The sequence below is a fragment of the Ursus maritimus genome, unplaced genomic scaffold (genome assembly GCF_017311325.1).
Source record: "Ursus maritimus isolate PB19 unplaced genomic scaffold, ASM1731132v1 scaffold_25, whole genome shotgun sequence".
Lineage (NCBI taxonomy): Eukaryota > Metazoa > Chordata > Mammalia > Carnivora > Ursidae > Ursus > Ursus maritimus.
Window position 1 is genome coordinate 4,276,790 of NW_024425008.1, and position 25,030 is coordinate 4,301,819.

General features: G+C 48.1%; 1 protein-coding gene across 1 annotated transcript in view; it reads right to left on the bottom strand.

Moving 5' to 3' along the window:
• Positions 1–1,170: 1,170 nt before the first annotated feature.
• YY1 (YY1 transcription factor) overlaps positions 1,171–25,030 on the bottom strand; it is a 32,378-nt gene continuing 8,518 nt past the window's right edge. Inside the window, exons 2-5 of the mRNA XM_040641434.1 lie at positions 16,674–16,836; positions 8,965–9,025; positions 7,153–7,311; positions 1,171–6,325 (exon numbers count right to left, since the gene is read on the bottom strand). Of these exons, the coding sequence (XP_040497368.1) occupies positions 6,143–6,325; positions 7,153–7,311; positions 8,965–9,025; positions 16,674–16,836 (566 nt within the window). The 3' untranslated portion in view covers positions 1,171–6,142. The remainder of the gene's footprint in view (positions 6,326–7,152; positions 7,312–8,964; positions 9,026–16,673; positions 16,837–25,030) is intronic.

Genomic DNA, 25,030 nt, shown 5'->3' on the forward strand with positions numbered 1-25,030 from the left:
GTCAGGGCTGGGGCTTAGCTTTGACGCTAGGTGGAAGCTTCGGATCTTATTCTGCAGGGTTCAGGTGGGGTGGTGAGAGAGCCAGCCAGGAGACTGGCACAGTACAGTGACCGCAGGAAGCTGGAGACGAGCAGCTGGAAGCAGAACAAGGGGTTGAGCGCCGGCTGGCCGTGGGCAGCCCCGGGGGCCAGCTTCCAAGGCCAGCAATGCACTGTTCCAAGACTGGGCTGGGGGAGGGCACAGAACCCTCCATAAATAGGGACCAGGGCTTCTCTGTAAGAGGTAAGAGGGGCCGCTGGCCCTCACCCCCCACATGAGGCAGCGTTACAGAACTCCTGGTGCAAAGAGCAGTTTGGAGGAGTGCATGAAGCCATGCTTTGCAAGGCCTAGCGCGGTCCTGGGCACAGGAGGTTCTCAACACGCCATGCAGCCAGCAGGAGAGCAAAGCAGGGACACTGGCTTCACTGTTATCTGGGGGCGCCAAAGAAAGCAAGTCCGCAGCCCTCGGTGATCTCAGTTCCTTCCCATCTAAAATCTGGAGGCACACACGACTTTCCACCACGGCTGCCGCTCAGCTCAACCTCAAGGCTTCATGCAGCAATTCGGGGCCTTACGTGGGCCTGGGACCCGCCGCCTCAGCAGCAGCGTCAGCAGCCCCTTGCGTCATCAGCAAAAAGAAGGGAAAGTCACACAAATTGAGGAGAGTAAGACTACACCTCCCGGTGCGATCCCTCAGACACCAGGGCCCCGGCCAGGTGCATTTTGCTTTTGGCCAAATCCTAGGTAGCTGCCGGTATAGTTCATCCAGTTTTTAAGTCCATCCCCATTCGTAAGTTCTTTCCGGCACCGGAGCTCCCAGAACTCAACGCTGGGGGGTGGTGGGCCCCAATGCACGAGCATTTCTTTTGGCTGTGCCTTCTGGAAAGTGGGTGAGGTCCTCACGAAAACTCCGGCCCGCTAGTCCCTCCTGGAGCTGAGAGGTTGAGGAAGCATTTCTGGCTGGTGTGAGCGGAGTCCTGCGAGTTTCCACTCCTGTGCCAGAAGGGAACCCGCAGGGCACTGCCCCAGGAGGTACGGCGGCAGGGGCTTGCCGCCAGGTTTATTGTGTAACCAGACTCCGCAAGAGGAGCTCTGGAGGACTGAGGGACAAACAAGAACCACAGGCATGAGAAAGCTTAACAACATTATGCGTTTATTATATTTTATAGAGCCATGTTACACATGCGTGGTGCTTCAAACGGAGTTATCGTTAAAATGTTTTTCTGGATGCAAAGCCATCTGATGCTTGACGCGGATGCCTTAAATACTAGAATATTTCTGCATCTATGACCTATGAGCTAAGGAAAAACCAAGGACGACAATTCCAGAAATGGCAAAGAACATTTAAGAAAAGATGTACATGAGACACAATGCTAAGTCCTTGAGGCAGGGCCTACAGAAGTTACCAGAAAGTGGATAAAAACAGAATTGTTCTATGAAAATGGCTTGAGCAATCACCATCTGTAGATAATAGAGCCTCATAACAGTTATGGATGTCGTAGAAAAAAGGTTATTCTGTTTGGTACTGATGCCCTTTCCCCTGCGCTATGTATGCAGACATTGTGCGGCCCCCAGACACAGCAGCAACAGAATACAGCACAGCAGCTGCCCCCTCCCTGCAACATCCCAACGCGGGTTCTTACGGCGTCTGAGCGTCTTGAAGGAAAAGCAATTCGATCAAACTTGCCACTTTGTGGAAAATCACTTGTTGTGACTTAGATGAACGTGACACCACCACACACTCCCCACTCCGCAGACTCCAAGAACGCGGTCAGAAACATGGCGAGCGGGGCGATCGGCCTGCAGTGAGCTCGATTTGCCTGCTGACCTAAGCTAACGCCCACGTTCACACTCACCATTCCCTTCCAGTGTTGATAAGGGGAGTGGAGAAAGTGTGGCAACAGTATGCCACCCACCCCTCCCACGTCTCCACACCGTCCCAGCTTCAACATCCTCTCCAGCACCCTGCTGACCGGCCTGGAGCGGGTGCCGGCAGCCTTCCAGCCACAGATAGCCCCACTTGTGGAGGGGCCAGCCTCCTTCTAGAAGCCCAGTGCCGCTGCTCTTAAATGGCTTGCACTCACACTGACTGCATGCAACCAGGGGACCTGAGCACAACACGAGCAAGAACCAAGCTGGCCAAGGCCAGTCAATTAGGGTGCAGGACACCTAGCCAGACATTCGACTGTCTGCACAGGCGAGAGGGATTCTGAAGGCGCGGAGGACCTTCTGTAACGTCCACATGCAGGCGATGGCGTGCATGCCCGAGCTGCGAGGAAGCAGAGCCTGGAGTTCAGGTGGCATGCACCTGCCATGACCTGCTGGGCTTCCACCCGCGCCAACGGGAGCCAGGACACAGGCTACAAAGTCAGACAAGTGCCGGGGGTCTGGGGCCATCCAACGACAGGAAGGCCGCTGGCTCCCACAGGGCACGAAGGGGACGCCTGTGGACAGCACCTGCTCTCCCGCTATACTGACCTCTTGGGATCCTTGCTCTTGCTCGTGGTCAGATGTCCAGAAAATAGGAGGAACTTAGGAATCCAAGATTCATAACACGGCTTCCCTGAGCCCTGCTGATCCCAGGCCACAGAGGAGTCACGCAAGAAGCGATCAATTCTCTCTGCCTGCCGTGCGGGGTGGAATCATCGGGTTTCCAACTCAGGAACTTGGAGGGGGCCAGGTGTTCCGGGGCCACAGACATCAACTGTGAGGTGCGTTAGGACAGCTAGGTTTTGCTGGGCAGAGCGGGGGATAGCAGTACGCCCCCCGACCCCACTGGGGCAACCACTCGGGCCGCCCGCAGAGTCTCTCTGGGTTCTTGCTGAATGGAAGGGACTCTCCTCTATCTGTGCAGAAACCATCTAGAACTCTGCCTGCAAACACTGGCATGCATCAAGCTAGGATTCTGTCAAAGGGCCTTGCTTGACTCAAATTCAGCAAAATAAGCGACATTTAAAAGAACCTGCACATGAAAACCAAACGGGGGAAAAAATCTCGATTTTCCTCAAATCCTTAGGCCTTGAATCTAGGCACAGCACACAAACACCATATGAAACCAACAGTGTGAGTTCAATGTCACCTTGGAAAATAAATGTCACTCTGGGGTGACAGTTCTTTATACAAATATTATGCTTCCCCCTAAGCCCCCACTACCAAAAAAGGGGGGAAATAATAATAAATCCAAAAATAGAAAACAACATCTTGTTAACTGTAAACTTATCCTCTGGAACTTTTATATTACATATGCTAGAAACATGCATTTATCTCAGGTCGGATGTAAGAAAATATGTCTATCAGTGTTACTTATAAATCACGTTAAGCCTCAAGACAAGGGACTCACTGTTAGAACACCACTTCAAACTGCAGTAAATTACATCTTTAGCAAAATTATAAATTCTAACCACAAGCACGACGGGTTTCGGTCACAGCCAATGAGGACAACGGCTCTTCTTCCACGGCCGCTCACTGATGAGCTTCCTACACTACTGGGGACTGAGAGCGCCCCACCAACCACGAACCTGGAACATGCCACCGTCTTCAAACCCCCACTTCAATTCCTGTCAGAGAGGAACTCTGCAGACCACGAGAGAAAGACACACGGACAAAGGGGCCTGGGGAGCGACGGCTGTTCCCCTCAGAGACAGAGGGGCGGAAGAGATGACCAAGGCATCCCCCAAGGAATCAAGGCACAGAGGAAGGGGGGACCTCGCTCCACACAGGAGCCTGGCTTCTCTGTAGGTCACGGTGTGGCTCTGGGGGCCTGCGGGCGACACATCCCCACGGCATAAGTTGGCCTGGCCGTGGGCCCCTGGGCGGGAGTCCCGAAGACAGCGCCGGGCCCGGGCTCCCGTGTGGCAGTGCGGGGCGAGGGTAGCACGGCCCTGGACTCCTAAGGCGGCCACCACCCCACTGACGTGGCCTTTCAGTACGGCCACCCAGAGACTGCTGACCTGATGGTGGAGAGGGAAAAGAGGGGCGCTTACACCACGGCCACTGGTGGAGGCCTCCGCCCCAGGTCTAGTCAGAGAACCATATGGTGGCACTGGGGCGCGCAGCCCCGAAGGGACCTCCGCCACCGGCTTACCTCTCTCCTGACTGCCAGATACAGCAAAGCCGGGCTTATCCCGAGAACAGCTGGGGTCTTCTGATTAACTCAGTTCCATCAAACTACCCAATGGACACCAGATTCTGAACGAATAAGTAAAAGCGTCTCAAGTTAAATTTGTCATTTAGGATTCAGAAAGGCACTTCAAAATTCCGGAGAGCCACAGGGTCCCTGTTATTAGGTCACCAATCCTCCTGTACGGGACCGATGGAGAAGCTGTTAAGAGACAGGGCTGCATATTTGACCTGATGGTGTCCCGGACATCCGGCACACAAATCTCAGACAGTAGCGAGCTCGCCAACGACCTCGCAGAGTCCAGCGCGCAGCACACACGGCACGTCTGCGTTTTCAATAGATGGGGTTTTGCTGTATCATGGCAGTTTATAGAATCGTCTCACGAGTCTGGTATTTGACTCTAAGTAAAATGCAAAACTCATCATCTCACATTTAGGAGGTCGCAACGCGAGGGGTCAAGTACTCACTGGGTACAGTCTTCTTCATCATCGAGTCACCCTGCTGGTCTGCGCTCGGTATCCGGGGAGAAGCAGACGGAAGCCACTGGCGCGCACCTGCTACTGGGCCAGCACTGAAAGACTCCGCTAGATGGAGGAACCAAGGCTCTCCGACCAACGGCCAAGAACCCTAAGTGCTTCTCGTCAGGGCAGCCAAGGAACCGCTGAGGCCGCCCTGAAGGCAGCCCGCGCCGGCAAGCGCCCTCTGGTCTCCTCTCTGCTCGCGCCCCGTCTAGGTGACAGCTTACCTTGCGAGCACACACACAAGTTGGGGCACAACTGCTTCAGTCACACGTTTGCTGGGGGTGGGGGTGGAGGGTGGGGGGTGGGGAGCTAAAATCAAAATCCTATCACCAACGGGCCCGGTTTGGGGTACTCTGAGGTAGTTCCTTAACTCGGGATGCCTGTCACCTACTCTCTCCCACAATTCAGCCCGCGTAGGAAGTCCCGGAGTATCTATGCACCGCTGCGATCACACGTCACTATAGTTGAGTGCAAAATAAAGGGAACTTGAGTTGCTTTATTTAGCTTCCAATTTCTGGGAGGCTCAAGAATTAGAATTATTCTGGACAACAAAAGGAAATAAGACTGTGCTTACAGATCTTTTTCTGCCATTCTCTTTCCGTAGGACTGCTGTTTTATTGTTGCCCTTTTCTGTTACACGGGGCGTACACACCGGGTGGTAAAAGGTACAATACATTCTACAACGGAGCACCACTTTCTGTAACTGAACAGGCAAAGAATTACACTGAACATCAGCATCTGGCAGTATTTTTCGGAAAAAAAAAGTGACTAAAATGGGTTTAAATTGATTAACACTATTAAATCACATCTAATATTTGATACTACATGATTCGATACAGCTATACGGTACAATTATACAAAATGTGTTAACATCAAAGAATACAACCAAAATTAAGATAGCAAACAAAACCTATATAACTTTTTTTTTACAGGAAAATACTTTTGAAGTATGCATGTAACTGCCCATTCTTTTAAAGAAAATCTACTGCAAGCAAAGTTATCAACCTCCAGAAAAATCACACATAGCATTACTAAGCATATCCCCAAAAAGTGTACAATATGCACACTTGGAAAATACAAAATTAAAAAAATTGTAAGCAACAGGTGAGCTTCATATTTATAAGAATGTGAAAAGAAGTCCCATTTTTAGCACTGTTGTATAAAGAATTGTCTTTTGATGCGAAGTTCATGAATTGTCCTCCTGTTGGGACCACACTTTACAAAAACACCGTGTTTTTGAAACGAGATTACAGAGCAAGATAGAGCATCTTAGCAATGTCATCTTATTAAAGTTTTTTTTTTTTTTAATTTTTACTACTTTATCAAAACATGTCCCTTAGGTGTGTAGGATTCATTTTTAAAATTCTTTCCTAGAAACAATATACAAAGGAGAGGCATATTTATTCCCAATCACACTCCTGGAAGATGCTCCCTGGGGTCGAGAAGGGTCTTCGTCTTCTTCTCACTGGTTGTTTTTGGCCTTAGCATGTGTTAAGATGTGAGATTTCAGGTTAGTTGACTGAGCAAACTTCTTATTACAGCCGTCGAAGGGGCACACATAGGGCCTGTCTCCGGTATGGATTCGCACGTGCGTGCGCAAATTGAAGTCCAGTGAAAAGCGTTTCCCGCAGCCTTCGAATGTGCACTGTCGAGGAAAGACCAGAGATAACCCAACTCAGCGACTGTGACGGGCCTGAGAGGACGGGCGGCAGGCACCCGCGCCTGAGAACAGCCCGCCTCTCTTGCCGCGCACCTTGTCCTCCCTGCTCTGGGGGACACGCGCCAGTCCAATCCCAGAACACGGTGCTGGGCGGGGGGGGGCTCGACCTCTGCACGCAGGGCAGCTCCTGAAACCCAGGCACAGCCCTCGGGAATTATTTAAATATGGGGTAAGAGAGACACTTGACAAAACATCAAGAGTCTTCCTCGGGATCGTGTTAGGGTCCTAGTATTTGTGTCGATGGTTCAAAGAAGAAGATACAATTAGTTGGGAAGGTCTCTGGTGTCAAGTATCAAAAAGAACCCTGTTAAATTGAGTGCTGCATTGCTAGTTTGCTCACTTGTGATGGGTTTCTAAAAACAAGACAAAACATGACCCATATGTATTCTTATACGGTAAAATATTGGAAGTTCCCTGTCAGTTACTAATTCAATATACGTCCACCAACTACAGGGAATGAACCGCTTCAATTCCACAGTGAATGCACCGGAAAAGCAGTTTTAGGCTTGCTCTTGAGCAACCCAGTTTTTCTCCTAATACGAAGTACACCCCATCAACAGCCCGAGACACCCCGCCCCCCGTTCTCCAGGACCAGAGAGACTGCACACGGGGAAGGCATACGCTGGGCCAGCCCTTCCGGACGCTCCAACGGGGCACCATCCTTGGTGGCCGCGTCTGTCTGTCTCTCCGGCACCCGCAGCCCCACCTACACTTGCAGGGTTGTGTGGGGAGGGGGAAGGGACCAGCTCTACCTGAAAGGGCTTCTCTCCAGTATGAACCAGTTGGTGTCGTTTTAGTTTTGAGCTCTCAACAAAAGCTTTGCCACACTCCGCACAGACGTGGACTCGGGGGCCGTGGGTGTGCAGGTGCTTTCGCATGGCAGAGTTATCCCTGAACATCTTTGTGCAGCCCTTCGGACAGAGAGAGAGGCTTAGCGGTTCACACTGCAAACTTACAAAGGATTCAACCACTTAAAACAGCCTTCCCTGACCCGAGGAACAGAACCACCCCCAACCCCCCCCCACTTACATTTTACTCAGTATCGCAGTAGAAATATTAAATGACATAAGACAAAGCCAGACAGCTGGGAAAGGCCTTCTCGTTTAATGCAAACCCTGTGTTACAGATCAGGAAACTGAGGCTCAGAGATGTCTTTAAGTAGACTTGCCCAAGGTCACACTGCTCGTAGGAGCCGAGTTGGGGGTAGAACCCAGCAGCCTGGCTTCCAGCCACACCAGAGCTGCCTCACTCAACTCTGTCCCCCAGACGAAGTAACAGAAGCCTTGGTAAACAAATGGGGTTGAAATGACAGCAGTCCACCACTCCCTTTGGTGGGCCCCATATTCTGTGCTGCAAGAATGGGCTGTCACTCCCCATCGCCTACTGTTCCCTCTTCTCTGCCTCTTTCCCCTTCTTGACAGAGAAAGCAGCAAGAGGGTCTCCAAGGAATGGCAACTACAGAAGAAATTGATTTTGTGAGACACCAGGAAAAGCAGCAGGCACACGGACACCAGAGCGGAGGTGGGGGGCAAATGGGCGTGCGGTGCTCGGGACAAGCATGGCCTTCCCAATTTCTTCTGCAGTTGTTGTCCAGGGATGGAGCGGGTGGGGGACAAGCGGACAGCACGACAGGAGGACAGCTTCACAGGCACGAGGGAGGGGGAAGCCGTGGCTTTGGCACCTTGACCCCCAGGCTGTGCTTCCATTTAGCAAATGGAATTTTTTAAAAAATGTAATTTGGAAAAGAAGTATGCAGAGAAGCTAGAGGGAGGACAGCTACTTAGGGCCTAACTGTTTTCAAATGCTTCTTTACCTACTGGGCCCCAAAGGAACTCATTTTACATCTCAAAATCTCCACACTAAGTGTGTCAGAAAGCCACACGTAGAACCTGTGAGCAGTCATTAGAAGGCCATCGCCAAGTCAAACCCACCCTTCTTCAATTACGGATTTTTAAGAATTCTTCATCCCATTACAACTTTCTCCCCATCCACATGATTCTTCTTTTTCTGTTAGTTTTACATCCATCCAATTAGATGTGAAACAGACCAACATCTCAAAGTACTTTTTCAATGATCCTTTTCTTTGGAAGACTAACCACATTTGAAAACAATTAAGCACCCCTCTCGTAACACACAGTTAACAGGGCAAATTAAGAAGATTGTGAAGGAAATGTGTAGTTTTATTAGGCTTACTTTTAGCAACATCCAAAATAATTTCCAAATTTCCATAATGAGTTTACAACCCCACAAAGGTCCATGGGTGAGACACAACCCAATGTCTTAAGACTGACTTGTTTGTGATCCAAAAAGAATAAAATCCTAACACTGTATATTCAATATATAGTAAGAGCAAAAACAATGGCGCCCTACAGTAGCCCCATTTAATAGCATTTAATGGTCTTTACTGAACAACAAAACTGACATCACAAATATAGCCTCTTGAATTTAGAAAGCAAGGATTACAGTTCCTCAATTATTAGACAGAAATAGAAGTGCAGATTGCTTATGAGCTCTCTAAACCCTCATTGGCAGTTTAGCGAGCACTTTCCCCTAGCGTTACTTACTTTATGAGGGCAAGCTATTGTTCTTGGAGCATCGTCTTCTTTAATTTTTCTTGGCTTCATTCTTACCAAAAAGAAAAAAAAAAAAAAAAAAAGGAGAGAGAGAGAGAGAGAGAGATTTGTAGGAGTGGGTAGACTCATCTGGCATAAATCATATAGCCCCTAAAATGTTTTCCTTACAGATACAAACAACTAAGGCTACAGTTTGTGTCCAGGAGGGAAGGGATGCGACCACGTTCACTGAGTGCCCGGGAGGGAAGCACCCTTCCCATTTCACAGATGTGGGTGCCGGTGCGCGCAAAGCCCGCGCTGTCGCCGCGGTCTCGCAGCGAGTGAGCTCGGGCAGCTCAGACTGGCACTGAGGTCTGTGTGCTTCAAGTATCTACGCTTCCCTCCAAGCTCTTTAAATAACACGAAAGACCACCAGCCCAAACCACAGAGGGATCTCTTGGTGGGAGCAAAGCAAGGTATCCAGGAGCAGCTGCTGTGGTAACAAAGAAAAGGGAGCAGCAGATGGGGGAGGGTCTTAAACACAGATCCCTACAAAACCGCTTAAAAAAAAAGGAGGGAGAGTTTGTTTTATACTGACAGACATTATCTTTAAGGGAGATAATTTTTTAAAAGGGTACAGAGTAGTCCTTGTAAGCAGAAAATCATTTATATACGTTATCTCTGGAAAGAAACACAGTAAATGAACTAGGTATTGCTGTTTTGGGGAGGAGCCCCCAGGGACTGGTGGACAGGTGGGAACACCCCATACCCTTTCCCACTGTTGAATGTTATCATACTACTACTTTTGATGGTGGGGGTGGGAGGGAGGTTACCGGTTTTCAAAAAATAAGTTTTGTTTTTTTTTAACGACAGAGATTTCTGCCCCTGCTTCGGGACGGGGGTGTAACGGGCGTCCTAATCGCACGGGCAGCGGGGAGAGCCCTGTGTGGACGCACTGCCCAAGAGCTTGCTAATTCGGTAGCTTACCTACCTGCTATTTCCACTGAACCAACCTTTGGTCTTTTTTCAAAACTTTCTCTCCAAATACTCCCTACCGAGCTGTGTGTGGTAGAGGGGTGAGAGATTAAGAGCTCCTAGAGAGACTAGAAAAAAAGATTTACATTTCCGAGACAGACGTTCCTTCTGTCCCGACGTGTGCCCCCTCACCGTCCTATGTGAGGACGCACAGTTAAACGAGCCACGAGGTCAACGAAGCCTTACCAGTAAAAGCTAACTTACCAGCACACTCTCATCACAAAAGATTTCTGTGGTCATCTTTAAGTTAGCAAAGGCCCTAGTGCAAAGGTCCTTCTTCACCCTTGATCTGGGAAAAGGATGACCTGAAGATTTTGTTTTATAAAACCTGAACTAACAAAGTCATCTAGTTAAACTCTCCATCCCTGGAGAAGCACTGGTAAAACAATTTATCTGGTGGCTGGAACTTACTTCTAAGGGAGTTTGTTCAAGATGGTATGAATTTCCTACTTTAAATTCTGAGAACATTTTCAGCTTAGTATCCGCCCCCCCCCCCCCCCCGTTCCAACCCTGTAGATATACTCGTTCTTTCTTATACTTGGGGGATGATCCCATCAGTTAGCAAATATTTTCTAAATGCCTGTTGTGTACAGGGCTTTGAACCAGCCTGTTATCTTAAACACCATTAAACCCTGAGCTCACATAACTTCATAGGACAAAAATTTGGTGCCACTGCGCCACCTGGAGGTTAGACCAGAGTGTGGAAAACAAGAGTGATTCACATGAATGGGTTCTAGTCCAATCAAGTATTAGTAGAAAAAAAAGGGTATATTAAGAACCAGGCTTCAGTCTTCCCAGTGAATAACATTTACTCTTCGATGATTACACTGAAATGCCTCTACGTCTCTCTTGACTGTGGACGTGGCTACGTGATCATGTCTGTCCAAATGCGCAAGAGCAGTACTCCCCTAAAAGAGGGTGCATTTTATTGTTTGCAAATTATGTTAATAAACCAACTTTAAAAAACGTCCACTGGGTTGACAGCTAAGTCGCACAAACAACTGTTTTCTGCGGGGTCCATGTCAGTGAGGTGCCTGCTACAGCAGGACAGGTGTGCCCACTCGACCCCCCTGACATTTTCTTAAATTTCCAGGTACTTGATTTTTAAAAACTTTTATCATGGAAAATTTCAAATATACACAAAATTAAAGGGCATAGTCCCAACTACCATTTACTAAACTCTCGATTTCTTAAATGTTATCATTAAGTGGTATTTTTTCTTAAAATGTCATTTGCAAAATGTGTGCCAGCATGTGGCAATATAACTGATTTTAGAATGAAAGCTTAAAATGAATTTGGACAAACACCCCTGGATGCAAGAAGGAAGTGAAAGGTTTAATTGCAGCCACTCTTAAGCTCCTTGGCAAATCCTCCTTCTTCACCACAGAGTGGCAAATGAGGCAGTGTGTGTTGGTGCCTTTTATATTTTATTTGAAGGCAAACACTGAAAAGGTCATTTTCCAAAAACTAGATTGAAAGTGGGTTTTTGTGTGTGTGTGTGTGAGTAAAAACTAAAATTAAAAATCTTCATGACACCAACTGATATATAACCTACAAAATAAAAAAATTTGAAATCCTAAAAAAGTAATTTTTAAAAAGACTAAAATCATATACTGCTACTTGGAATATCCCTTCAACCCGCCCAAACTACTCAGAATAACCAAGATTTGAGTTTTTCCTCGACTGGGAACTTTACACAGACCGACACCGACGGCAGCGGAGGCGCTGGTGGACGTGGGGGCAGGGGGTGGGCTTGGCGCCGACTCCTACCAGCTGCACGACCTTGAGCAAATCACTGAACTTCTCAGCCTCAGTTTCTCACTCTGTAAAAAGGTGGAATGCTACCTGCTTTGTAGCTGCCAAGACTCAAAGACCAGATGTACGGAAAGCTCTCAAGGAATGACAACTATTCTTACCCCTGGCTATGTGTTAAATGGGCCTAGCTAAAAATGAGTTCATTACTTTAAAAAAGCCAGCCGTACTGAACAGCCCAGAAGGTTCTGGTGCTCCAAGCCACCGTCTTCAACTAAAGGGCTGAGAGACTAGAGAAAAACGGCACGAGCTGGGTAGCAAGGCACCGTCCATAGGTTACAAAGTACGTGGAGGAGCCAGGTACCCAAAAAGAGCAGCCTCCTGTTCAACGAGGAGCAGAGAGCACGCTCCATGCGGCGCAGCCGCGGCAGCGCTGTAAAGGCCCGAATCCGGGACCAAAAACCTGCAGGAATCTCCGGACACCACTTCCAGCAGACCGAAACCAGAGTTCTAAGTTACGGCTCAGTGTCCCAGACGCCAAGATGAACCGTTTTTAAATCAGAGATTCTCCCATGAAGATAAACCTGTTCACGGCAAAACAAGCTTAGCTGCCTTCAGCCTGGACCCCCGCCCCCAGGGACCTGCGCTGGTGGGGCAGAAGCTCGTGTGGAACCCAGCTTCCCTCTGCAACCGCGACTCCCCTCACTTCTTGGTGCAAAGAAGAGTGGTGCCTCAGACAAACGAGACCAAGCTCTCCAGCCACGGTACCTCCTACGGAGACAGCACAGACCCCTCGGACGGTCCTCCCAGCTCTGCTACCCCAGCTCATCTTTACGCTAATCCTGGGACAAAGGCTCAGGGTGGGCGGTGGACGACAATAAAAATCACCAACTTGTGACCGACCTTACCGCTCTTAATTCTGACCTTTCCAGGCCCAAAGTTTCCGAAGGGCTAACTGTAGTTAACGAAAAAGGCAAAAAGGCTGTTCATTTAATCAGGAACGAGAACTCACCAGGTCCCACCCACTGGCCACATTTTGAAGTATTTAAAAAAGAACAAAGCCACCCCGCCATACCTGGACTTCTTATGCTTGCCCCGCCCCCCCATGTCACTGATTTACTTACTCCTAACCAGTTCCCTAGGCTCAGTGCGGCAGGAACCCCAACCATTCTTTGGGCAGTTCCAAGTCCAGTGCAGAACCCCTCACCCCAGCACACGGAGGAAAGGGAAAACCAGCTAACACGCTACCTCAAGCCAACCGCTGAGCCACGGAGTGCAGATGGAGAAAGGGGGTTCTGTGGGTCTTTACAAGAGAAGGCGGGGTCTGGCCCCCAACAATTTGATACTTGGTGCCTCTTTGTCTTTAGCTTTCAGAGTCCCAGTCACCAATGCCGGGGCCCCTGGAAAATCCTCTTCAGCGGTTGGTTACACACACTCTCAAAACACGAAGACCTAACAAAAGAGGGCATTCCAGGCTCCAGTATCTCTCACCACCGCCACCGTCCAATTAGAGACTCGATAGTTTTACGTGATCTGTCCCAGGATGCTGAGAACAACGGGGATGAGCGGGAGCCCAACCCTCTCCCCTCACTTTGCATACACTGGCAGGATGAGCAAGATCTCATTCTATTCCGTACACAAAATGAAATCTTTAACAGAACGATTAGAAAAGAAACACACACTATATCAGATGATTATGGACATAGATCGCTCCTGTAGAATGGAACTGTGTGCTAGGGTCTCATTCCTTGCTCTCTGAGTCCAACACAGGAGCTTCAGGACCAAGGAGACACTGGCAGAGTCAAGCCAAACAAGTTCTCTGCACTTCAACCATCATCAAATTTATGCCTTTTAGGCCACGGCTTTCTTAGCACTGCCTCTCTCTTCAGGGGGTTTCTGACAAACTTTTCCTTTTTAGAAAACTCTTTCCCATACCACAAAGACCTTCTGGCTTCCTACTCATTCTGTGCACTGCTGAATGAACTCAACTTTTCCTGAAGAAATCCCTACACCTCACTGACTGTCTTCTCTCAATGGAATGGGTTTCCAGGATGCCGCACAGCTGCCCTCCGGATTTTCCATCCACCAGATTCTTTAGGGAAGCCTCCTTTTGATGTGCGCCCTTGTCTTCCTGGAGTACAGCCTCCAGTAACCCCTCGGAAAAGGTAAGTGCGACATAAAAGGACCCCTTCTGTATATTTGTCTACAATTGCCACTTTTATGCGTTGTATTTGACTGACAGCTTTGCTGGGTCAAGAATTCTATGTAACTTTTCCTCACAAATCTCAAAACGTGGCTCCACGGTCTTCTAATTATCTACTGCTGGTGAAGAAAAGTCTCATTCAGATCCAGTAGGGTTGAAGGCAGCCCTAAGACAGGCCCGACGCCACTTGGGAACCAAGCAGAGGCTTCTATTCCACCACAGTGACCCGTGTGCGCCTCCTGAGTGCAGGGCTGAAACCCCGGATTTTCTAGTCAGGAAACTGGGGACAAACTTCCAGATCAGCTGCCCCGATTTGGCAAGGAGGGTGAACAAAGCCAAGGGTCACCAACACCTAATCACTTCTGCTCACTACCCCCAGGTTCCTGCTGTCGGTAAAATCCTGCTTCAGCCCTCTGCTCCTCCGCTGACATCACTCTGCAATGTGTAATTTAGAGAAATGTGATTCGTCCCCCTCTTGGACCTTCTGAGCCCTCCCCTGGCTTTTGTGATGCTGTATGTACTTCCCTGAGCCACCCCGTCTGACTGAAGGAGCCCTGTGCCCTGTCGCTGGTTCCCTCGCCCTCTGATCACGGGGCTTTCCCAAACTGTCCTCTCACAGTGCGGATGGCCGTGCCACCTTCAGCCGTAGCCACCATGCAGCAGATGAGTCTAGCCCCGACGGACTTCCTGAAACCAACCCAAGTCCAACAGCGATGATTCAATAGCATTTAAACCAAACAATGCCCACCCTGAACCCCAAACCGGCCCCGTCTCCCAATCTCGTGCCACCTGAGGCGCGAGGCACTGAACTTCCATTCTGATCCCTCCTTCCCGGAGACACACAGCCGGTCTGGTTCTCAATCTTTTCTACCATCTCCTGCCACCCTGAGCTCATTTATTCTTTCACAGTCTGGCCGCCACAATCCTGGCTCAGGCCTTCATGACCTCTCCCACTTCCTGTCTGTACCTGTGCCGACCCAGCCTGGAGACAGTGGACACGTCATTCTCAAAGTCATCCTCTGATGAGAGCTCCTCTGTACTCTTCCCACACCTCTGGCAGCTGTCCACCACACACTAAAAACACCCACAGACGCTGGCCCAGTATTCAGAGAACTCAGTGAGCTCTTACACTCCAACTGTCTCCCTGTGAGCATCCGAATCCCCAGCCAAACCTACTTATTCTTTTCTGAGCGTTTATCGGATGGGGGTTGAGCACCTAACCTTTCCACCGGGCTCATGCCACGCTAGCATGAGGCCCACCACGGAAACCCCACCTGCCCCTCCAAATCTCAGTGTTTTTCAGGCTCAAGTCAGATGCCACCCCCTCTACAAGGCTTTCCTTGACTCCTGCGTTCCATATCTCTACCCCTGGGGACAGCAGCCTCTACCCTCGCTAAATTCCAAGTACGATAACAAGAGATCACTAACTTTAAAAACACATGACAATGCTAAACACTGGGATGCATTTTGACTCAATCTGCTCCAAAACTCTAACCTCACTGCTGATTCTATCTACAGATTCCATTTTTATTTGTATTTTGGGGGGGAGATATGGAGTAAATCTGAGTAGCATACCCGTATTTAAAATACGAAAAGCAACAAAAGCTGGGGGACACAATGTCATTAACAAAAGGACAGAAGCCTTAACTTTTTTTGTTCAGCTGTGATCAATCAGAAATAAACTCATGTGTAGACTCCCTATGGCTACAGTTTCATGGGAGAGGAGAAAAGGGCACAAACCCTTTTATTACAACACCTCTGACTCTGACACCCATCTGACACACGGGGAAACTGAGGCTCCCAATGGCAGGTCACCCACCTTGTTTTTGGCAGGGCTGGGACAAATGAGGACACTCCAGAGCCTCCAGCTCTTATCTACTCCACTCTGCTCTCAAGAGAAAGAAAGATGAGGCCCCGCTCTGCTGCTAGATGGTGTGGGATCACAAAGATGTCTCTCTTTCTCATCCTGTCCTTGCCTAAATGTCCTGGCTATTCCGGCTCCATTCAATCTCAGGGTGGGAAAAGAAGTCATCCCTCTGCTCCAGAGTTTATGAGTTCATTTCATTTTATTTATAATTGTCTTTGAGTGCGTTCTCACATCCTCATTAAAACTGCTCAACGGTGCTGGGAAATAAATACTACAAGAGGGGGCAGAGGCTTCTGCAGGAGCCCAGCCCGCTTCAAGCACAACAAGCCTCTGCTGGGTCCAGATCTTCCTGACTGCTTACCTTGGCCGGTCACAAGGGTCCCCGCCATAAATATTTGATCTCTTCCTGTCATGCCCGCTTCAGTGGACAAAAACCCGGGGAGCTTAACTGATGACCCGCTGAAATACGAACGGTCAGCTATGCCCGCCCGGCTCCGGCCCAGGCCCCCGCAGCCTGCTGTGGCACCCCGCCCTGCAACTTCCAACGCGTCCCGGGAGGACAGGAGCTACTGTAGAGATACCCATTTCCAAACAAATTCTGAGCAGTTTTATTTCTTCACAAGCAATATCAACTACAGAATTCAGAAGTATTTGCTTCATCTCACTGTCTGCAAGGATCTAAAATGGGGCCGCGCACATTAATAGCATCGTGAGCCCTACAAACAACACGAGCTGCTTTTGCTTTCACAAGTTTCCCTGGAGCAAGACTACGAGCCACCATTGTAACTTAGGCACAAAGAACACGGCTGCCGACTCTCAAGTACTTTCTATAATTAGAACGAAAGGAAAGTTCTTAGGGCTTACCTAGCAAATTCTGCCAGTTGTTTGGGGTCTGAGAGGTCAATGCCAGGTATCCCTCCAGGAGGAAGCTTCTTCCCTGTCATGTACTCTGAGTAATCAGGAGGGGAGTTCTCACCAATGATCTGCTCTTCGACCACGGTCTCATGGTCAATATCTTTTTTTTCATCTGAAACACACCATAAGATTGATTATTTTAGCGGAACAAAAATGTGTTTGTGGGCAAATACATTTTAAAAACTATGAAAAGCGCTTTCATTAGCAGCTTCTGGAACGGGTCATTTATAGCCGCTAGCCCAATTTCTTAACCACCCAGTCTTTCTCCTCAGTCTCCTGGAATCCTGTTTCGGCTTGAAGGTCACCAAAATCTGCGATGCCAGACGCAACGGGCCTTTGCGCTAGTACTCCTTCCGAGCCTGCCGGGAATATTCCCCATTCCTGACTTGGCTTTCACTCGCCTGGTTCCGCTGCCACTTCTTCAACTGGCTTCTTGTCAAGCTTCCTTGCTTCTCCTCCCACCACTTCTCAGAGTTCTGCTTTCTGTCCACCCTACATATTTCCTGTGAACCAGCAACACACTGATGTTGACGGAGTCTGATGCCCCAGCCTTTGCCCTGCAGCCGGCCTCCTGCCTTCCCCTCTAGCCCCTCATTCTCGCTGCTCTCTCCTCACTCTTTGCTTCCGATCTGCTGGCCTTTCAGTTCCTCACGTGTACTCCCAGCCCTTCACCCTAATCCCATGGCCCGTATGCAGGCAAGTTATAATCAACAGCAATGTGATTTTTGGTGGCCTTTCCCACTAGACAGTAAGCGCCGCGAGGAGAGATGCTTGTCAATTTTGATCCCCAGAGCCTGGTTCTGCACAGAGCTCATCCTCAATAAATACATGTTCAAAGACCGTAGGACATCTCTACTTACATGTCTTACTATCGTCACAAATCCAGTAAGTTAAAAAAAAGGAATACTGACCCCCATAATTAATCTCCTATAATCCAAACACCAAATCCTATTGGTTTTTAGGTCTTCTCCCTTTGTCCCACTGCCATCAAGTTAGTTCTTAGTATCTCAAACCTCAACAACGATCATAATTTCTCAATTCATCTTCCCAATTCCATTCTCTGCCGTAATGACGCTATAAAGGATCAACTGATACAGAAAATGTAAATATTTTCTTTTTTTTTTTTAAGATTTTATTGATTTATTTATTTGACAGAGAGAGAAGCGGTAAGAGAGGGAACACAAGCAGGGGGAGTGGGTGAGGAAGAAGCAGGTTCCCAGCGGAGGAGCCTGATGCGGGGCTCGATTCCAGAACACCGGGATCATGCCCTGAGCCGAAGGCAGACGCTTACGACTGAGCCACCCAGGCGCCCCAGCAAATGTAAATATTTTCATCTGGTACGAACCCCTCAGAGGTATAAATTATACTTCAACTTGGCATCCTGGGTCCCTTGCGGCCTGCTCCCAGTTTACAGCTCGCCTGACCTTCCATTTCGTCTAGTCACAAGCCCTCCATAACGCAACCAGGCTGTGCTCTCGCAGGTTACCTCACAAGCACTTGGCAGGAGACAGTCTCCAAGGGCTTGTGAATCTATCGCTCTGGCCTCAGATTCTTACCTTCTCCTTGAACTCCTACATTAGTTCTTGATAACAACGCTGACAAATTCTAAATCATGCTGTTTTGAATTTTTGTTGGCCTTGCCTCTTACGCTAGAGTCAAGTGCCCAGAGGCCCAAACTGGCTGGTCTTCTTCAACTACTGTGGTGCTGAAAGCAGAAAATAGAGACGCTCCCAAGTTTTCCATGCGGACTGAAATGTGCTGCTTCTCCGTCAAAATGTTTCACAAAGGGCAGTAACAACAAATTTCTGAAGTGAAAACTGGCTTGTTCAATTCTTACCTTTCCCGCAGTGCTAAAAACACAAGACCAAAGGGGCGTCTGGGTGGCTCAGTCAGTTAAGCATCTGACTCTTCATTTCGTCTCGGATCATGATCTCAGGATCGTGAGATGGAGCCTTGCATTGAGCTCCGCGCTCAGCGCAGAGCCTGCTTAAAATTCTCTCTCTCCCTCTGCCTCTGCCCCCGTCCCCACTCTCCCTCTAAAATAAATAAAATCTTCAAACAAAACAAAAACAAAACACAAGACCAAAAACCAACCAAACCAAACCCTACAAGCGACATCACTATCAAAAAATGGTGTCTAGCTGCTTATCGCCAGGTTCTCTGACATTAGGGTATGAGGCTCAGGTGAAGACAGAATGTAGGGGCGTCTGGGTGGCTGAGTCAGTTAAGCCTCCAACTCTTGGTTTTAGCTCAGGTCGTGATCTCAGGGTTGAGATTGAGCCCCATGTCGGGCTCCACCCTCAGCATGGAGTCTGCTGGAGATTCTCTCCCTCTGCCCTTTCCCTCAAGTAAATAAATAAATCTAAAAAAAAAAAAAAAAAAAGGCAGAATGTAGGTTCATTTGATTCAAGTGGTAATTATCATGTTCCATCAATCACTCTCAGTGACGAAAAGCACAGAACAGGATACTTTTAAATCTTAAATGTCTCTCTTCTCCCACTGTTCTTCATTTTATTTATTTTTTAAAGATTTTAAGTCATATCCTACACCCACCGTGGGGCTCGAACTCACAACCCTGAGATCAAAAGTCGCACGCTCCAGCATCTGAGCCAGCCAGGCGCCCACCCACCCTGCATTTTAGAGAACAGTATACGTCACTGCCAGGAACCAGGGCACAGCAGCGTTTCTCTGGATGTCTACTGTGCACACACTGTTTCCATCCCTGCGCACATCACCCCAGAAGAGGGCAAATGAGCAAGTTCGCTCCTCACGGGAGAAGCTGAGGCCCAGAGGGGCTCTGTAAGTTGCTCAGGGCGAGCTGGCTAACTGGGCAGTGAGGGGCCAACATGAGCGCAGGAAGCCTCACTCTGGGACCCGGGGCCTTGGCTGTGAAGCCAGCCGCCTCCAGCGTGGAACCAGAACGATCTCAACAATACATCCCGGGTAACCTCTTCGCCGATGCAGCAGCCTATGGAGAACACAGCCAGATGCCTTCACGGAGGACAGGAGCGGAGTCAGAAAGCTAGGACTCGGCCCGTAACCGGATTTTTTCTCGGGGCTTTGGCAAGTCCCTCACCCTCCAATCTTCCCGCCCAGGAGCAACGACACACGCGGGCTTTCAGGTGCCGCGGAAATGCACGGCGGGCCGGGAAGCTACCTGTCCTCCCCGACCTGTCGTACCCATGAGAGCAGTGCCAGCAAGGCTGGGCATCAGGGCTGCTCCGAAGAAGCTCCTGACGAGAGGGCACCTCGACTCCGGGCCCAGGGAACCGCGGGCTAAGTCACACTCGTCGCACAGCGTGGCACACGCCACCTGAGGGCCTCCGACGTGCCTGGCACTGCTCCAAGGCACCGGAACAAAACAAAGTCTCTGTCCTCACAGAACTTAAGATTCTAGTGAGAAAAGCCGTCTTAGTTCGGGCTGCTCTAACAAAGAGACCACAGACTGAGGGGCTTCAACAACAGGAACTTATTCCTCGCAGTTGGGGAGACTGAGGTGCCAGCCAATTCAGCTCCTGGTAAAGGCGCTCTTCCTGGCTTGTCAAAAGAACTTTCTGGCTGTGCCCTCACATGGCGGAGAGATGGATCGTGTCTCAGTCTCCTCTTTGTAGAAAAGGGCACTAATCCCACCAGGAGGGCTCCACCCTCATAACCCAATTAGTTCCCAAAGGCCCCACTTCCAAATACCACCACGTTAGGGATTGGGACTTTAACTTATGAATTTTGGGGGACACATGTCAAATGAGGAAATGCTTCCTGAAGATTGAGACTCAGTTCTTAGTTCCAACATTCAGCATTGCCAAGCACCCAGAGGACAGTCATTAACATCACCAAGAACTATTAATACACGTATGGAGTGAGTCTAAGTAGAGACTGACAAGTTTTACGATCCCCAAGTATAGCCAGTGAGCTGGACCCAGGCTACCAACCATCTCCCCACCACCTTCACGGTTTCCTATTATTTTTTTATTGAGAGAGAGAGAGAGAGAGAGAGAGAGAATCTCAAGCAGGCTCCACACCCAGCACAGAGCCAACGTGGGACTAGATCTCCTCACCTGACAGCATGACCTGAGCCGAAATCAAGAGCTGGACACTCAACCGATGGAGCCACCCAGGTGGCCCTTCTTTCTACTGTTTAAAAATTTTTTGGTTAAATAGATGAACATAGTATTTATCATTTAACCATCTGTGAATGTGCAATTCAGTGGCATCAAGTAAATTCACAATGCTGTGCAACCATCACCACTATCTATACCTGAGACTTCATCATCCCCAACAGAAACTTGGTACCCATCACACAACAACTGCCCCTGCCCCCTTTCCCCTGGTAAACCTCTATTCTACTTCCTGTTTCTACGAATTTGTCTACTCTAGGTACCTTCTATAAACGGAATCAAACAGTAATCGTCCTTCTGTGTCTGGCTGACTTCACTGAGCATGTTTTCAAGGTCTACCCACATCGTAGCGTGTACAAAATTTCATTCTTTTTCATGGCTGAATCCTCTTCTTGTACTGGCATACCACATCTTGTTTATCCACTCATCTACTGATGGCCACATGAGCTGCTTCCACCTTCCGGCTACTTGGGTAATGCTATGGATAACGGTGTGCACATATGCCACTTATTTTTAGAAATAGTTTTACTGAAACACAGCCATGCTTGTTCGTTTACACGTTACCTACTTTCCTGTTACAGTGACACTGGAGCTGATTAGGTGCCTTAAGATGGCCTACAAAACCTAAAACATTACTATCTAGCCCTTTACAGAAAAAGCTTACTGACCTTCTACCTGTGTGATGGAATTTTACTTAGAAACTAGGATTTAAACTACAGTGGAGATTTTTCTACGGGAAACAAGGAACAATTTCTGTGAGGTTACCCAATAATGGGATTTATTTCCAAAAGAGACAACAACCTGTCTTTAAAACAGGTTAGATTCGAGTTTTAATTTGGAGGAGGACTACGCAAGTCTGGGTAATGAATCAGATAAGTGGGGGGTAAGGTGGGTGGAAAAGGATGTTAAGTATGCCTTCTAAGTTTCTGGTTTGCATTTCTGGGAGGAGGTCATGAGCCAAGCTGGAGAATGATGGGGGAAGAGACAACGTGCAGCAGAGGACCTGGAATTCCGTTTTAATTTGAGGGACCTGGGAGACACCTAGTGGACAGACCTCAAGGAAGTACTTGGATATGCAATTGGAGGGACAAGAGAAATGGAGATTGAAGAGAAATATATGGACATCACTGGCACATGGCCTGCGTTTAAAGCCAGAGAAATAACATCTATTGAAAAAAAAAAAAGACAGAGAGGAGAGGGTTCAGAACGAACACCTGGGTAACTCCAACGCAGAGTGAATGAGGAAGACTGCGAAGGAGACCAAAGGGATATGTCCAGATGCAAAACTAGCTTTGGCTCATGAGAATTGTACTCAGTGACTTGCCGAGTGAAAATGACACACAGTCGAGGCAGTCGGCCCCGAGTATAGACAATAACCACATGGTCTGTACATAATGTTAAAACCACAATCAAACTGATTAAAGACAATCTGTTTTTGAAGACCGCTATTCACCTGCACTTCTGGACAATGTCTGTGAGACGGTATTCTTGCCTTAAGAAATCTTTTGTTGGGTCTTTCTAGGTAATTGCTATGTGCTTTCATAATATATATTTAAACTTCACATTACCACGTTTGTTACTTATTCCTTAATAGACAGTGTATGACACGAAGGTTCATTTGGTAAACTCTTTGAAGGCCAGCACACAGAAATCATCAAAAAGGTCATTAACTATTCAACAACACAATGTCAGGAAATAAACTATTTATACAGAAAAAAAATCATATTTTGAAGAAAGCTGCTTGAGAAATGACAAAAGATGTTCAGTTTTATGGTTGGAGAAATCAAAGACAATGTTTGCCTCATTCTCCTTCCTTCCTTCTTTCTTTCCTTCCTTCCTTCCTCCCTCCCTCCCTCCCCCCTTCCTTCCTTCCTAAGTAGGCTCCACTCTCAGCATGGAGCCCAACGCAGGGCTTGAACTCACGACCCTGATATCAAGACTTAAGCTGAAGAGTTGGGACATTCAACCAACTGAGCCACCTAGGCATCCCATCTCATTTTCACTAAGAACTGGACACACACTAAAGCAACAAATCAAAGAATGTCAATGTCTGCTATTTTTTTGGCCATTTAATCTGATTTTTGCAAAAGAAAACCTTTGGAAGTTTTTGCAAATATGAACTTATGATGCTCTAATATTTTTATTACATTTACAGGCCATAATACCATATAAGCTTCCCCTTAGTTAAAAAAATATTAGGGAAATGTATTATTTTTTCTCTTTGTACAGTTTTATTAAAACTTGTTTTTCTGATATATATTCAAATAAAATTCCCACTGTCTGCACTGGCCATTATTTTATTCTTTTCACTTCATAATTGCTACTGAAACAGATCTGCTGCCTAGAGAGTGGAAGAAGGTGTTCACTGATCTGCTCTGAATGTCAGATATGTATGCCTACTGGCAATGGGGTAACACGGAATACACATCCAGGCAAAGCATGTTCATGAAGCGAAATATCTAAATCTCCTTTAAAAATTGCTACACATATAAAAAGACTGTTGCACATACATATGCCTCTCTGGAGTTTTCCTTGAAGGCAGGACTTAGCTAGTTCTCTCTCCACTGTTTTAGGGAGACAGGGTTAACCCACACAAGAAGTTTCTGCAATGACACTGCAATGAGTTTCTACAAGTAGTTTAACTTAAATTTATGATTATGATTACCAGAACACAAGTGGACAAAAACAAATTAAAACCAAATTTCAGAATTCCAAATTGGAAAACGCTGAGAATACAGGTCACTGATTCAGAGGGGGTGGGGGTTGTGTGGCAGGAGAACATGTCTTAAGGAGAACCTCTAGTCAAATCTGATCAGGTGATTCCAGGACTCACGAACACTGGCTACAGAAGGATGAACTACGACAACCACACCAAAGTAAAACGGCCTCAGATGGAAGCAGGAGAAAACACAGTCTAGCCCATACCACCTATAACGGGGGCACACACTTTGTATTCAATGGTTCGAAGGCAGAGGACCCCCTCTCTGAGGCACAGTCACAGGGCCAAGGGCAGCCTCCCGCTCCCGCCCGCACTTGCTGGAGGTCCTTGCCCTCACTGGTCTCCTCACATACGCGCCTCACCATCTCACACCAGCACACCATGGGTGCAGCACCATGAGATATTTGAAGAGAGAAAACACATTCACATAACTTTTATTACAGCATATGGTTATAACTCTTCTATTATTAGTTACTGTTAATCAGTAGTTAAGTTTTGTTTTGTTTTTTTTTTTTTTTAAGATTTTATTCATTTGAGAGGGAGGAATAGGAGCAGAGAGAGGAGAAGCACTCTCTCCATGGAGCAGGGAGCCCGACCCAGCGTTCGATCCCAGGACCCCGGAATCATGACCTGAGTGGAAGGCAGAAGCTTAACCGACTGAGCCACCCAGGTGACCCCCATAGTTGTTTTAAGTGGGTGTGGTTTTAAGTGTGTTTCAGGCCTCTACTGGGAGTCTTGGAACACACCCCCACAGATTAAGGGAGGGAGGGCTCCTGTATAAATAAGCCCTTGTCCTATCCCCATCTCTCAACTATTCAGTTTACTTCTATATTACCGAAGCTGTCATCACTCCCATCCTAGCTGGAGAGACAAAGCAAAGAGACTCAAAATAATCTCTGGTCAAAAAGATAGCAATGGGGCACCTGGCTGGCTCAGTTGGCAGAACATGCGACTCTTGATCTCGGGGCCATGAGTTCGAGCCCCATATTGGGGGGGGGGTGTAGACTGCACTTTAAGTAAATAATCTTTGAATAAAGACTCAAAATATATGTTTTAAAAAAAGATAGGATTAAGGAACTAAAAGGAAAGGCTGGAAGCACTCTACGGGTCCATGAGGAGGTTTAAAAAAGTGGTCTGACTTGCCTTCCCCACTCCTACCAAAGCGGCCCTCTGGCCAAGTTACTCGACGTGGGAGAAAAGGTATAAGGTAACTACAACTACACCTTCCCCTCTGCCCACCTCTCACCCCCACCCCATCCACTCTGCTTTCCAAAGCCCAGACCTCCTTCCTTCAAGAGGCCTTTCACTCCTGTCACTGACCCTTGCTTGGCTTCTTCATTTCTTAAAAAAGAGAAGACCAGTGGCATGGCTGAATCCAGAGAACGCTATAAATGGCAGCCACTGTGTCTGGGACACAGGGAGGAATGAGCCAGAACACCTTTGTTCCACTTTCCCCACCCTCCTGGGCTTAA